This window comes from Tribolium castaneum, chromosome 10 (genome assembly GCF_031307605.1).
Source record: "Tribolium castaneum strain GA2 chromosome 10, icTriCast1.1, whole genome shotgun sequence".
In the NCBI taxonomy this organism is placed as follows: domain Eukaryota; kingdom Metazoa; phylum Arthropoda; class Insecta; order Coleoptera; family Tenebrionidae; genus Tribolium; species Tribolium castaneum.
In genome coordinates, this window is record NC_087403.1 from 6,326,721 (window position 1) to 6,343,363 (window position 16,643).

Here is a 16,643-nt window from a genome sequence, read left to right on the forward strand (position 1 = left end):
TATAATTTTCAACGTTCCTATGTGATTTTTTGTCCCGTGCTAGCAAATTTGCTGTGCCAAATAAGTTTTTAAACAAAAGGAAGTATTAAAATACTTGAAAAAGGCAAAAATATAATACAGTACGTTCAAACTTAATGCCAAAAAAAATCCTATTTATGTCGACCAGATATTTAATTCCCTGTTAATTGTAAAAAATGTAATCACGGGCCGCTACTGCGTTCTACACAGCTATTTACCAATAAACAAAGAATGACAGTTTTCTAAAAAAAAATATGGTCCACTTAACATGGAGACCTAACTCGAGTCCTGATTGGTGCATTCTTGAGGATGATAGATTATAACGTCAACGAAAACGACAAAAAAATATGAAAAATAACTTTTGTATTTCACAAAAAAATTTAAGTGTGATACAGATTTGTTAAAACATTGCGCATTAATAAACAAATAAGAAGAATTAATTTGCACATTTTTGTACCAATTTTGGTATTTTAGCAATTTTTGATTTTCGACAAAAAAATAACCAAAGCGTTAATATTAATTCCGAAATTAGGTCAATTTATCACTAGATAAGTTACCACAAAAAAAACACTCAAATGTTGACTGAGCTATTAATAATTTTTGCTAGAACAATACTTTAGTTAAATAAATAACAATAAGAAGAATGACGAGAAAGAAATGAAACACGTACGACTGCGTCGATCCTCCGCTCAGATTGGTCGAGGCATGAACCAACCGATAACAGAGAAGGGGACAAATTACAAAATGGTCGCGTCCGTCCAAACCGGCCTTTCTCTTTTCAAATAATAAGTAAATGCATTAATTATTTAATTAAATAGACGACATTCTTGATCTGAATTGCGAACTTAAAGGTTAGTCAAGTGGCCCGATCGATGCTCAACGTTGTTTAATTTTCAAGGCGCCTAACATGGTTACTTGGAATTGAGAGAACTGTATACAAAACAAAGCGCTCAATCGAAATTCTGAGAAGTTATTCAATAAAAGAAAGAAACAAGGCCTGTCCTTGGAATCATATAAACTGGTTTTAGTGACATTTTGGTAACTACAATTACTAATGAGTAACTAATAATAATTAATAATTATTTAGTAATAAAATAAAGAGCCAAATAAAAAAATTAAATTGAAAATTAACATAAATAAAAAAAATGAAAATTATGGACATTTAGGCACAGAAGTTAAATAATTTTGCTTTAACTAATTCGTAACTACTAACTACAAATGAAAGCAAACCTTTGGAAAAAGGAAGAATAAGTTCAGCACTAAATTACTTGGAAAAGTGTACCGTATATTCCCGCTTCGCACGATTTAATAGCTATATTACTTCTAAATTACCTACCTTATTGTTTTAATTAACAAAACCGAAACCGACAATTACGCGCACAAAAACGCTCCTCACACGTAGAGGAACGGAGGTGGAAGAGATGGAGCGAAGGGCAGGGATGGATATCCTGCGTCCTGCGTTCAGACCAGGAGTGGGAATAATCTTGCGCACTAAGAATAGCAGAAACAATTTTTAATATTAATTACAGTTTTCCAATAGGTCTATGATCTTTTGTACTTTTGTACATATATTTTCATTTTTCACAAAGATTCCAATTTACAGGCGCTAAACTAATTTAATCCAGGAACTTTAATCCGCAACTTTTTTTAATTAGAAAATAATGACAGTGACGTACGTTCTAAGTGAACGCGCTATGTAATTGTGTCCCGCGCTCAAAAATGGAAAACTCAAGCAGCTGGGATGCATATGTAATCTCAGGGAATTTAAAAGGATTAAAGAATTATGTCTACAAAATAAATAAGATTGTAGTATTATGAATCAAGTTTATTTAGAAGATCTATAAAATAAAATGCACGTATTCGTATAATGTTATACAAGCATTATGATATTTTGAAACCATATCTCTTAAGGCTAAAGAGGACGACAGAGTTAAACCAAGTGTGCGACAAAGACAAGTAGTAATGAAATTTATTTGTCTATTATTGGCGATATTTGTAATCCAATTTTAAATCGAAAAATGGAATTGAGTCTTTTAAATAATTAGACAAGGTAACACTTAAAAAAATTCTCAGGATTCAACGTTAAAGTATGAAGTTATACACTGTTGTTTCTAGTCAAAAATAGTGGACGTACGTTTACAATTTGGCGTCTTTATATTTATATTTTTATGCTTCACTTTACGTTTATACGACTATGTGCTCTCTTAATCTCTTATTTTTGTTGACGTGTTGTTTCACCTACCTTTTCTGTACTTTTTTTCATAGAAAAATTGTTACCCTGATCCGGGTTCGAACGATCAACCTCCTACGTCGAAAGTGGCGCTTATACCACTAGGCCACCAGGCCCCAGGTACTGACCGTGTTTTGCAAATATTTCAACATAAACTTTTTAAATAAATCAACTTTACGAACTAAATAATTGCAATAATTCGCATAAAATGCTAATACTTTCAGTTCAAAAGTCGGCGAATTAGCACAAGAAAGGATTTTTTTCCACTTTTTTCAATTTAATTCTCTAATTTTTTATCAGATTTCATCAAAAGATACCAGGCGTATAAGTCAACTAAAGTTTGAAGTTATATTTCACCTTTACGTTCATCTCTATTTCTCTCAAAACAAAAAGTACGTTTACAAATTGAAGCCTTTACGTACTTTTACATTTTTGCCGCATTATTTTCTTATTTCTCTCAGTTTTATGCTCCGCTTTACGTTTATACGTTTATATGTTTTCTCAATCTTTTATTTTTGTTTACGTGTTGTTTCACCTACCTTTTCTATACTTTTTTTCATAGAAAAATTCTTACACCTGATCCGGGGTTCGAACCCCCGACCTCCCCCGTCGAAAGTGGCGCTTATACCACTGGGCCACCATGCCCTAGGTACTGACCGTGTTTTGCAAATATTTCAACACAAACTTTTTAAATACATCAACATAACAAATTAAATAATTGCAATAATTCGCATAAAACGCTAATCCTTTCAGTTCAAAAATCGGCGAATTCGCACGAGAAAGCATTTTTTTCCACTTTTTTCAATTTAATTCTCTAATTTTTCATCAGATTTCATGAAAAAATACAAGGCGCATAAGTCAACTAAAGTTTGAAGTGATATTTAACGTTTACGTTCATCTCTTTTTCTCTCAAAACAAAAAGTATATTTACAATTTGCCGCCTTTACGTACTTTTACATTTTTGCCGCATTTATTTTCTTATTTCTCTCAGTTTTATGCTCCGCTTTACGTTTATTCATCTATGTGTTCTCTCAATCTCTTATTTTAGTTTACGTGTTGTTTTCTTACCTTTCCTATACTTTTTTTCATAGAAAAATTCTTACACCTGATCCGGGTTCGAACCCCCGACTTCCACCGTCGTAAGTGGCGCTTATACCACTAGGCCACCAGGCCCCAGGTACTGACCGTGTTTTGCAAATATTTCAAACACAAACTTTTTAAATAAATCAACTTTACAAACTAAATAATTGCAATAATTCGCATAAAACGCTAATACATTCAGTTCAAAAGTCGGCGAATTAGCACGAGAAAGCATTTTTTTCCACTTTTTTCAATTTAATTCTCTATTTTTTTATCAGATTTCATCAAAAGATACCAGGCGTATAAGTCAACTAAAGTTTGAAGTTATATTTCACCTTTACGTTCATCTCTTTTTCTCTCAAAACAAAAAGTACGTTTACAAATTGAAGCCTTTACGTACTTTTACATTTTTGCCGCATTATTTTCTTATTTCTCTCAGTTTTATGCTCCGCTTTACGTTTATACGTTTGTATGTTTTCTCAATCTTTTATTTTTGTTTACGTGTTGTTTCACCTACCTTTTCTATACTTTTTTTCATAGAAAAATTCTTACACCTGATCCGGGGTTCGAACCCCCGACCTCCCCCGTCGAAAGTGGCGCTTATACCACTGGGCCACCATGCCCTAGGTACTGACCGTGTTTTGCAAATATTTCAACACAAACTTTTTAAATACATCAACATAGCAAATTAAATAATTGCAATAATTCGCATAAAACGCTAATCCTTTCAGTTCAAAAATCGGCGAATTCGCACGAGAAAGCATTTTTTTCCACTTTTTTCAATTTAATTCTCTAATTTTTCATCAGATTTCATGAAAAAATACAAGGCGCATAAGTCAACTAAAGTTTGAAGTGATATTTAACGTTTACGTTCATCTCTTTTTCTCTCAAAACAAAAAGTATATTTACAATTTGCCGCCTTTACGTACTTTTACATTTTTGCCGCATTTATTTTCTTATTTCTCTCAGTTTTATGCTCCGCTTTACGTTTATTCATCTATGTGTTCTCTCAATCTCTTATTTTAGTTTACGTGTTGTTTTCTTACCTTTCCTATACTTTTTTTCATAGAAAAATTCTTACACCTGATCCGGGTTCGAACCCCCAACTTCCACCGTCGTAAGTGGCGCTTATACCACTAGGCCACCAGGCCCCAGGTACTGACCGTGTTTTGCAAATATTTCAAACACAAACTTTTTAAATAAATCAACTTTACAAACTAAATAATTGCAATAATTCGCATAAATCGCTAATACTTTCAGTTCAAAAGTCGTCGAATTCGCACGAGAAAGCATTTTTTTCCACTTTTTTCAATTTAATTCTCTAATTTTTCATCAGATTCCATGAAACGATACAAGGCACATAAGTCAACTAAAGTTTGAAGTTATATTTAACGTTTACGTTCATCTCTTTTTCTCTCAAAACAAAAAGTATATTTACAATTTGCCGCCTTTACGTACTTTTACATTTTTGCCGCATTATTTTTTTTTACTCAGTTACATGCTCCGCTTTACGTTTATTCGTCTATGTGTTCTCTCAATCTCTTATTTTTGTTTACATGTTGTTTCCTTACCTTTCCTATACTTCTTTTCACAGAAAATTTTTTACATCTGATCCGGGTTCGAACCCCCGACCTCCCCCGTCGAAAGTGGCGCTTATACCACTGGGTCACCATGCCCTGGGTACTGACCGTGTTTTGCAAATATTTCAACACAAACTTTTTAAATAAATCAACATAACAAACTAAATAATTGCAAAAATTCGCATAAAACGCTAATCCTTTCAGTTCAAAAGTCGGCGAATTCGCACGAGAAAGCATTTTTTTCCACTTTTTTCAATTTAATTCTCTAATTTTTCATCAGATTCCATGAAAAGATACAAGGCGCATAAGTCAACTAAAGTTTGAAGTTATATTTAACGTTTATGTTCATCTCTTTTTCTCTCAAAACAAAAAGTACACTTACAATTTGCCGCCTTTACGTACTTTTACATTCTTGCCGCATTATTTTTTTTATCTCAGTTATATGCTCCGCTTTACGTTTATTCATCTATGTGTTCTCTCAATCTCTTATTTTAGTTTACGTGTTGTTTTCTTACCTTTTCTATATTTTTTTTCATAGAAAAATTCTTACACCTGATCCGGGGTTCGAACCCCCGACTTCCACCGTCGTAAGTGGCGCTTATACCACTGGGCCACCATGCCCTAGGTATTAACCGTGTTTTGCAAATATTTCAAACACAAACTTTTTAAATAAATCAACTTTACAAACTAAATAATTGCAATAATTCGCATAAAACGCTAATACTTTCAGTTCAAAAGTCGTCGAATTCGCACGAGAAAGCATTTGTTTCCACTTTTTTCAATTTAATTCTCTAATTTTTCATCAGATTCCATGAAAAGATACAAGGCGCATAAGTCAACTAAAGTTTGAAGTTATATTTAACGTTTATGTTCATCTCTTTTTCTCTCAAAACAAAAAGTATATTTACAATTTGTCGCCTTTACGTACTTTTACATTTTTGCCGCATTATTTCTTATTTCTCTCAGTTTTATGCTCCGCTTTACGTTTATTCGTCTATGTGTTCTCTCAATCTCTTATTTTTGCTTACATGTTGTTTCCTTACCTTTTCCATACTTTTTTTCATAGAAAAATTCTTACCTGATCCGGGGTTCGAACCCCCGACCTCCACCGTCGTAAGTGGCGCTTATACCACTGGGCCACCATGCCCTAGGTGCTGACCGTGTTTTACAAATATTTCAAACACAAACTTTTTAAATAAATCAACTTTACAAACTAAATAGATTTTTTTGGTTCCTCCTTGTACAGATTTAGAGCAGATTGTGTTATGAATATGAAAGTGTAATTGTTTTTTTGGCGTTACTTATGTTATTGTAAATGCTTCTTAGCGTCAATAAAGTTATTATTATAAAGTTATTATTATTAAATAATTGCAATAATTCGCATAAAACGCTAATACTTTCAGTTCAAAAGTCGTCGAATTCGCACGAGAAAGCATTTTTTCCACTTTTTTCAATTTAATTCTCTAATTTTTCATCAGATTCCATGAAAAGATACAAGGCGCATAAGTCAACTAAAGTTTGAAGTTATATTTAACGTTTACGTTCATCTCTTTTTCTCTCAAAACAAAAAGTATATTTACAATTTGCCGCCTTTACATACTTTTACATTTTTGCCGCATTATTTTTTTTATCTCAGTTGTATGCTCCGCTTTACGTTTATTCGTCAATGTGTTCTCTCAATCTCTTATTTTTGTTTACATGTTGTTTCCTTACCTTTTCTATATTTCTTTTCACAGAAAAATTTTTACACCTGATCCGGGTTCGAACCCCCGACCTCCCCCGTCGAAAGTGGCGCTTATACCACTGGGCCACCATGCCCTAGGTACTGACCCTGTTTTGCAAATATTTCAACACAAACTTTTTAAATAAATAAACATAACAAACTAAATAATTGCAATAATTCGCATAAAACGCTAATCCTTTCAGTTCAAAAATCGGCGAATTCGCACGAGAAAGCATTTTTTTCCACTTTTTTCAATTTAATTCTCTAATTTTTCATCAGATTCCATGAAAAGATACAAGGCGCATAAGTCAACTAAAGTTTGAAGTGATATTTAACGTTTACGTTCATCTCTTTTTCTCTCAAAACAAAAAGTACACTTACAATTTGCCGCCTTTACGTACTTTTACATTTTTGCCGCATTATTTTTTTTTATCTCAGTTATATGCTCCGCTTTACGTTTATTCGTCTATGTGTTCTCTCAATCTCTTATTTTTGTTTACATGTGGTTTTCTTACCTTTTCTATACTTCTTTTCACAGAAAAATTTTTACACCTGATCCGGGTTCGAACCCGCGACCTCCCCCGTCGAAAGTGGCGCTTATACCACTGGGCCACCATGCCCTAGGTGCTGACCGTCTATTGCAGATATTTTAACACAAACTTTTTAAATAAATCAACATAACAAACTAAATAATTGCAATAATTCGCATAAAACGCTAATCCTTTCAGTTCAAAAATCGGCGAATTCGCACGAGAAAGCATTTTTTTCCACTTTTTTCAATTTAATTGAGAATTTTTCATCAGATTCCATGAAAAGATACAAGGCGCATAAGTCAACTAAAGTTTGAAGTGATATTTAACCTTTACGTTTATCTCTTTTTCTCTCTAAACAAAAAGTATATTTACAATTTGCCGCCTTTACGTACTTTTACATTTTTGCCGCATTATTTTCTTATTTCTCTCAGTTTTATGCTTCGCTTTACGTTTATTCGTCTATGTGTTCTTTCGATCTCTTATTTTTGTTTACGTGTTGTTTTACCTACCTTTTCTACACTTTTTTTCATAGAAAAATTGTTACACCTGATCCGGGTTCGAACCCGCGACCTCCCCCGTCGAAAGTGGCGCTTATACCACTGGGCCACCATGCCCTAGGTGCTGACCGTCTATTGCAGATATTTTAACACAAACTTTTTTAAATAAATCAACATTACAAAGTATATAATTGCAAAAATTTGCCTAAAACGCAAATATTTTCAGTTGAAAAGTCGGCGAATTTGCTCGAGAATACATTTTCTTACACTTTTATTCAATTTAATTCTTTAATTTTTTACTAGATTTACCGGGCGTATAAGTTGATTCTACAATTTTAAAATTGTTTTAATTTTTTTTTTTGACTTTCAGCACGTTTTTGACCGAAAATGAAGATAACTTCTCCAAAAATCATCAAATTTGGGGATTTTCTAGTCAAAAATAGTGGACGTGCGCAAATCCTACTGGATTCGCAGTGGCCATAATTTTTAATAACAATGTTTTTCGGAACTTTACTAAACAAATTCAGTTAACTAAAAATTTTTAGAGATAAATTAAATATTTTCGTTAATTTTTTTATAATGTAAGAAGTAAGTCATCTAAGGATTCAACGCTAAAGTTTAAAGTTAAGTTTCACCTTTACGTTCATCTTTTTTTCTCTCAAAACAAAAGGTATTTTCTCTTTATTTGCATGTGCCCATACGTTTACAATTTGGCGTTTTTACGTACTTTTACCTTTTGCCGCATTATTTTCTTATTTCTGTCAGTTTTATGCACCGCTTTTCGTTTATACGTCTATGTGTTCTCTCAATCTCTTATTTTTGTTTACATGTTGTTTACTTACCTTTTCTATACTTTTTTTCATAGAAAATTTTTTACACCTGATCCGGGTTCGAACACCCGACCTCCCCCGTCGAAAGTAGCGCTTATACCACTAGGCCACCAGGCCCCAGGGACTGACCGTCTTTTGCAGATATTTTAACACAAACTTTTTAAATAAATCAACATTACAAACTATACAGGCTCGTCCAAGAGTAATAATGAGCCTGAAAAAATTTTTGAGTCAACCAACATTACATTAAAAGATTGTCGGACCTCAGCCACAATTTGAAAACTCAATCTTTTGCGAGATTGTGTTACGTGGTGCCAAACCATATATAAGTAAATTGGGTCACCAAAATATTATTCTTTTCTATAGGCGTTTTGTTAAGTTCAACAAAAAACACAATTTTGTCAAATTATTATTTATTATTTATTAATTTTTTTATTGATGCCGCGACTGACAATTTGATGGCGAACACTTTAGGTCGGCCAAGGAGAGTAATAGGCAATTGTTAAAGGGTAAAATAAAAATAGCTCTATATGTAATATTTTATTATTTTAAAATTATTTGACTTGTAATTTATACGTTCTTGTAAATACAACACTTAAACATAAATGTACATTTCATTATGCAGTCAAAAAAATGTATTAAAATATGTATATATCAACAATTTCCAAATAAAATATAGTGAAAGGTTAAAAATTTATAATACTCAATACATGTTTTCATAAACACTTATAATAATTTTGTATATTTACAAGAATTATTTTTACATTTTAGGTATTTACATAAAACCATAAATAAATGATTGGATCCTGTGCTATTTTAAATGTCAAGTGAACTGCTTATAAATAAACAAAAATAAGCAATCAAACGCATGATTTCTGTGATCTCAGCACATCGTTACTACCTACTTGAACTGTAAAAAACTTAATCACGAATGTAGTAAAAATTTTGGTAACAGCATGTTGTTTCTTGTTATGTGAGATCTTTTGTGGAATGATGAAGCATTTACTCCACAAGTTTTAAATACAATATTATGCAAATAAAATGTCAATTACATGTCATAATGGCGTAATTCTCAAAAAAGTAGCATACATTGTGTCAGACAATATCTATATTATACCTATCTACATTTACACAGCAAATGAAAAAATTGCAGTTTGTTAGGTACTTGTGACAAGAAAAATACAAAAAGAGGTTCCTTAAATAAGACATTCAGTACCACACTAATATCAAGCAACAAAAACGAAAAAAACTTACACACTACTCAGTTTTTCACAGCCTAATGTACATATTTACCCTTATCATTTCGTGTGCGATTACTACTTCAAATTTGGCATCCATCTTCTACAAAATAAAATGGCACAAACCAATTGAAAAAAGGTAATTTTATGAAAATATATGAAAAGTTCTGTCCGACTGTAAGGCAATTGTTTGCAATATATTTACAAAATATATATTCATGTAGAAAATAAGTGATTATCACTACAAACTTATTAAATTAAGTATTATATAAGCGTAATTTACAAACTTATAAACTACTCACTTACAAAATATTTTGTCAAACTTGCCGCCGTCAAATCGTGCCAAACATAAAATTCGGAATTGACAACAATCGTTGTTTGCCCACCGAACTACCAAAAGGGGATCAAAATATTCACACAATTACTCTATCCCACGGGGTCCATCAATCGGCATAGTATGAAGCACTTCGTCCAGCAGTTGCAGAGCGCGGTGCAGGTGGATTTCAACCCAACAAGGCGTTTCTTTAATGGACTGTCGAGGATAATCCGGGCCCCAACCTTTCACAAAACTGAGGCGCAGGATGCACAGTCTTCGCAAATCGTCAACCCCTATTCCCGTGGCTGCCGACAAACCTAAAAGATAACATCCCTTTTAACCTCTTTAACCCTCTCAGGGGGTGATTAACTACATTCGATTGCATTGTCATGCAGATTACGTAAGTATGCAAAATTTCAATTCATTTGGACAACAGAAACCGTTTCAAATTTGTCCCGGAAAATATGAAACAGACAGGCAGACAACAAAAGACCAATGAATGTGAGTTCAGTAGAAAATTTTACATAAAAATAAGTATTGTAAAAAAATGAAATAAATAATTACTTATGGCTGGCGCTATCCCGCCGACTGAGTGCGGTCCAGGGATGTGCCCCGCCACCGCCGCCGCCTGTGCCGCCGCCGCTGCCTGTGCTGTGGCTGCCTGAGTTGTCATCTGGTTGTGACACTGCCTTAGATCAAAGACCTGCAACGGCAATTAAAACCCCGATTTTCCGACGTGAAACAATACCTTTATGTAGGCTGACGGGTAAATTTTGTGTACGGCATCGCCGGGTTGTCGTCCAGCCTCCCTATCCAGATAATAACTCTGGACGAAAACGGAATGGTCACTTAAGCAGCGCAACCAAACGTCGCCTTCGCCCCTTAAATCTAACTGAACCCCCTTGCCAATGTGCAGTCTCGCTCTCTCGCTTTGGTCCGTCCTGTGCACATTACTCAACGCACCAAGGCAAAACCGGTTGCCTCCAGAGGGGTCGACGTAGCCGTCAATTGTCACATTCGGGCAGCTTGAGGGTACTTTGAACGTTTCACCCACTTGAGTGTCCAGCTCGAAGTAGGCGACGGAACACCAGTACTCGGGGGCTGGCTGGGTGGACAACAGACCAGCGATGTTTACGTCGTTGCATTGGTTTGTGTTCCAGTAAGCTGTGTGATGGGTGCGGTTATCAGGGGGCTGCATTGATTGGGTGTAGGTTAACGTATTAGATCCTGTCCAAGTACCACCAGCCCCAGTGAACGATTGGCCCATGGTAGCCGTAGCCGCGGGTTGGCTGCCGCTTATGGTACCACCGTTGTTGTTAACAACAGCAGTTGTCGTATGGGTGGAGTTGTTGAACCCGTTTTGTTGCAAATGGGGCGACACGGGAGGGTTACTCCCACCTAATATCGGTTACAATTAGAAGATGAATAACAGTAATTTGCACAAAATTTAAATAAAACACGCGTCTCTAAAAAATACTACTTCAAACTCACTCACACAATAAATATTATTACTACCTTTAAAGAATTTTTTTTTTTCGTTCAAAGCGTCGCCGAAACTTTCCTGTTCATTTAATTCTAATTTTTGTGTCTTGTAGTAAATAATTATAAGCTGTCACGAAAATGAAAGCATTGTCACCAAAATAAATATTTGTTAAGAAACAAAATATTACATAAAATCAATCTATATTTTTTTTCCCCGTAAGTGATTGTGAATGTGCGTACATATCTAATAAATCTCTTAAATCCGAAAAATAATTGTTTTCAAAATTTTAGTTTTATCAGAAAATAAATTTGTTTGATTTCATCAACTCCATATAAATAGAAGTATCGATGCAGCAATTGTTTTTTTTTTCAGTTTTTAATGTAACTTCACTACCGTGTATAAAAATTTTAGAGAAATATCAACAGTAATCAGACAAAATAATGTATTATGAAACAGTTTATTTATTTTATACAATTTTTATATTTATAAAATAATAGGTTACAAAATGGTCCTCCAAAAAAATTTTAATTTTATTCCAGACTTTTGATGTGTACTGTATATTTGGTATCAATTTGTAAATTTTCTGACTGTTGTAACGAAACATCTTAAGCTATGAAATTAGACCTACATTGTATTCTGTTGTTTCCAGACACTGATAAAATGGAACTTCCTTATACCTGAATCCTGGTTTCTAATTTCTAAGTACCTATCAGGCACAGTTCAGGGAACAATAAGATTATTGACTTCTTTCAAAGAAAACTTTCACAAATTTAAGAGATTAAAATATTAGCCACGCGATCTTTTACAATTTACGACCTTTGTAACCGAAGTGTGAACACAGGTACAGCTACAGACTGAGTGTGGACCCTGCCCAGAGTACATTACTGGTTGTTCTCAGAAAAGAATAATAAGTACTAAAAACCAACTCGCTAGTTTACTCCAAGTGAAAATATTATTTTTGTAGTATTTTTTTGGAAAACTCCGTTTTTGTAACAGAACTAAGAAAAATCGATCAATAAAAGTTTAGCTCAACATCACCAATAATAAAAACTAAACGTCAAAAATGAAATCAAATATTTTTTATATTTAAATTTGTAATCTAGCCCAAGTGAGATAATGTTTCGAAAATTGTCGAACACCCCGCTAACTGATAATAATTCCAGGTGATCTATTACCTTTAAAAGTTTTTTTGAGTTTAGAATATTAACAGTCGTTCGGGATTTAAAAACGTCGACAAATAATAAATTATGTACACTTCTATCGTTTTTAATAAAAGAACGCTTGCTGTATTTTATAATTTAATAATTCATAATATAATGAGGGATCAAATTATTTATTTTGTTCACGATTTTCGTTTCTACTTAACTTATAAAGTTAAACTGAAGGTACATTTTGAAATAATTTAGTGTTGGCATTTTGAAAACAAAACAATTATTCGGTAATTTTAAATCATCTTTACCAAGTTGCTGGAACACCCGGTATAAACACCAAATCTTGTGTGTTTGTTGGAAGAACTCACTACTTTATCTTCACGTAGCAATTAACTGAACACTAACATTGAGTACAATCGATAAAATGAAGTCACCGGAAAAGCATTTACTAAGTGGAAATTTGAAGTTAAGGTGTAAGAAAAATATTTAAAACGATGCAATAGTAGTAACACTGAGACGGGCGTTTTTTTGTACGAACTAGACTAAACCTACAATACGAGTAACACAACAGTGCTTTGAGAAAATGCAAAATAAAACAAAAAGAATCTTACGATGAGGTATATGCATGTGCGGTAACCAACTAGATCTGGAACATGCGTCAACTCCCCCTTCAATTTTAGGTACGGGATGTCCCATAACTGGTCTGTTTGGTGAATTATACATTCCCTGTTCACCTACCACAACAACGAAAACATAACATGCATAACTAAAAATACGAAAAGTGGGTTCTTAAAATAAAAAGTCTTCGAATCAGAGAATACAATAGACTAGTGAGTGAGAACACGCAGCTTACTTGTGGAAGGTGCCTGAAGTCCGCTCAGGGCGAAATTCTGCTGTGGGGGCTGGTGTTGGATGGTCTGGGAGACTTCAATGCCGATTTCGCTGTCTACGTCCATACTGCCTCCAGGGACCGGTCCAGCGGTGTACTCATCTTTCACTAATCGAGCGGTTCCAGATTGCAACGTAAGTCCAGAGAGGTCAATGCCGGGGGACACTACCCGTTCGTAATGGTACGGATTCACACATACTGAGTCACATTTTAAATCAAACGCAAACTGACAATATTTCACGTGTTTGAGTTCGTTTTTGTGGAGGTCGGGCCATCGCCAGATTCGAGCGTAGATAACGTGCGGAAAGCCCTTGCGTCCGGCAACCTAAACAACACAGAAACTGTAGCAACAACGCTTGAGAGAATTGCAAGGAAAGCTTGTGTGTACCTGCAGGCGGCCGTCGAGAGTCCTCTGGATCGTGACGCACTTGCTCGGATGTGCCCCACTGGTGGTTATAGCAGTGATAAGCGAGTCTAGTTCATCCCTTTTCTCTTTTAGCTTTTTCACCAGGGACTCTATAGCACGTTTGGCGAAGCCTTCGCTTTCTCCCCCTTGTCTGTGGCACATGAGACTGTGCACAATGCTCAGGCAAGCGTCAGCCGATGAGGGTGCTGTTGTGGCTAACCCTGACATATCTCCAACTACAAAAATGACCACCATAAATACAAAATTGTCAACAGTCTCGCATCTCGGGAAGTGGACGAAACGATGCAAGTGATAAGACAGTGATTGCTGAAAGCGTGCTGTTACCGATTTTGTAAATAAACAATAACAAAAACAAAAATAGATGATTATGGTTGACACTAGAAGCCTACCTTGGGGACGCATAAAAACCCCGGAAATGTTCGTGCAGAGTAGACTTTTCGATACAAATAAGTGGAAGAAATCTAACTTTTGTAAAAAATAATTGCATAGATCTTAATTTGTTGTTGAAAACCGCCGCTGAAGAAAACCATTGACGTCCGACAGAAGTGGACGAGAACTAATGTCAAATGGTTTGACAGAAAACGTGTTCGTCGGAACATTTCACTGCGAGTCAATAGCGCGAGTTGCATAACCAACCACCTCAAATTTGGATTGAAAAAAACATAAATTCCACTAATTTCAGCTAAACAACAAATAAAAAATGTAAAAATTGTTGAAATATAGTTACATTTTTTACAATTAATAAAATGTCTCCCACACTTCAATTTTATTTTTTTTAAATAATATAAAAACTTGATAAAAAATGCTTTTTAAATAATAACATTAGAAACCTTTTTGATAAACATTTATTAATAAATTAATAATAATAATAATAATAATAATAATAATAATAATAATAATAATAATAATAAATTACGTCATATTCTTTAGGAATTAATTAAAAATTTTTTCTTGAAATGCGTCGTAGTTTACCTTTACTAATAACTAAGCTATAGAGCTGGAGTACAGTATTTTATTTATTAACTAAAATAAATAAATAAATAATACATAAATAAAAATAAATAAAAAAATATTTCGGCTTAAACTTTGTAAAAATTAATTTAAATATTTTAACATACCGACAGCTGAAGTTTAGCTTAGCACCACCCCCCTCCCCCCAAAAAAAAATATTTTTGGATCCACCCCTGGTTTTCATCATTGATAACATGATAACAGCGCAACACTTTTCTCTTTATTTACACAAAGAACGAGGCATACTTTTAAGTACTCCCTCGCGCGTGCTCTAAAAACTGAACAGAAGATAAGCGAAAACATCCGTTTAACGTATATTATATTGTTTACATTCAATATGGATTTACAGAAACCTGTAATTAAATGGTCATGCAATAATATCTTCAGTGGTAACGCTTTGGTGTTTATTTTGCTTTCATATTTGGCATAACACATACAAATAATATAATATCGGTTAAAGTATTTATTTTTTTAACACTTAAATTTGGCGTCTCTCTTGAGAATACCATTTTTGGTTTTTTTAGCCAAATAAGTGGGAATTTTTTTTCAAAAAAAACAGACGTGCACTCGTTGAACGTATTTTGCGTTAATTTAATACATTTCCGACTTGTCTTAATTGTTATAATTTAATAAAATTAATAAAAATCAATAATACATAATAAAATTGCACAGTATCCCACATTTAGTAATACCCCTGAATTACAGAGGGCGGGACATATCTAATTGCAAGCGGGAACAATTTTTTTTACATTATTTAATTAATGATTATATTTCTATTGTTTTTCTACTGCTTATTTGGTATTAGGTAAAATATGTTATTGACAGTTTTAACTTATGTTGTAAAAGCATATTTTCTCCAAAATTATGGCTGGTCCGCTATGAAAAAAAAATACTTTTGGTGATAAAAAATATATGTTTTCAAGTGCACTAAATCAAAATACCTTCTTTCGACGAACTTGTGGAGAATATGTGTCCCGTGGAAAGCCCCACCATTATTTAACACTTGCTTCCGCAAAAACTAACTTCAACAAACTGGCGCTTAATTTTTGGCCCGCGTTTAACACTTGCTTTCAGTTTACATTATTATTACATTACTCATTACGTCACTAGCTCAGTTTCTTATTTCTTTTCTCGTCTGCAACAGAATGAGACAACTGATGCTAAGTGCTAAAACGGCAACTCTAATACCACATGCAAGAGAAACCTAAATGCGCATACGCAAAATTGCGAACCGGACTACAAATACCAAGCAAATCATAGGAAACGAGAAAAAATGCAATTTTAATACTATTGATTGACCCTGAAATGAATCAAAAAAGGGGCCAAAATGTATTAAGAATGTTTTTTAATTTATTGTAACAATAGTTTCGGTTGCACAACTATGGGTCATTGAAACTATTACAGTTGTAATTAATGATTCTCCTTTTTTGCTCTCCGGTCAAGCATAATGCAACGGTATTTGATAGGCTGCTGCATTGCATCCTGTTTCATATCGTGCGTATTACGTTCCCCAGAGATAAAAATTACGAGTTTTTAATTTGGTTTTTAGCACTGGCTTAATACGCAGAATTGTTATTGAAAGATTAGTTGATAAATGATAAATGAATAATTAAAAATTGCATTCTTTTGAGTGTTAT

General features: G+C 33.8%; 1 protein-coding gene across 4 annotated transcripts; it reads right to left on the reverse strand.

Annotated features, from left to right (window-relative positions):
• Nucleotides 1–9,018: 9,018 nt before the first annotated feature.
• Med (Medea) lies at nt 9,019–16,186 on the reverse strand. 4 transcript variants are annotated; one of them, XM_008201172.3, is made up of 7 exons: nt 15,948–16,185; nt 13,957–14,210; nt 13,533–13,893; nt 13,291–13,413; nt 10,794–11,443; nt 10,610–10,748; nt 9,019–10,362 (listed from the first exon to the last, which is right to left on the reverse strand). In XM_008201172.3, the coding sequence occupies exons 1-7, from the start codon at nt 15,997–15,999 to the stop codon at nt 10,151–10,153; spliced, it is 1,791 nt and encodes a 596-aa protein (XP_008199394.1). In that variant the 5' UTR covers nt 16,000–16,185; the 3' UTR covers nt 9,019–10,150. The 4 variants fall into 4 exon arrangements, with proteins under 4 accessions (XP_008199394.1, XP_064215312.1, XP_008199395.1 ...); XM_064359242.1 differs by lacking the exon at nt 15,948–16,185 and adding an exon at nt 14,385–14,580 and having other exon boundaries at nt 13,957–14,301; XM_008201173.3 differs by lacking the exon at nt 15,948–16,185 and adding an exon at nt 14,385–14,579.
• Nucleotides 16,187–16,643: the final 457 nt, after the last annotated feature.

What these genes read in the sequence shown, in the direction of transcription:
- Med (XM_008201172.3), bottom strand. Translation starts at nt 15,999, where the DNA reads ATGGTGGGGCTTTCCACGGGACACATATTCTCCACAAGTTCGTCGAAA. An exon ending in CACAAGTTCGTCGAAAGAAG is followed by an intron (nt 14,211 to 15,947) that starts GTATTTTGATTT and finishes TCATTTTTGTAG; the next exon opens with TTGGAGATATGTCAGGGTTA. An exon ending in CTCTCGACGGCCGCCTGCAG is followed by an intron (nt 13,894 to 13,956) that starts GTACACACAAGC and finishes TGTGTTGTTTAG; the next exon opens with GTTGCCGGACGCAAGGGCTT.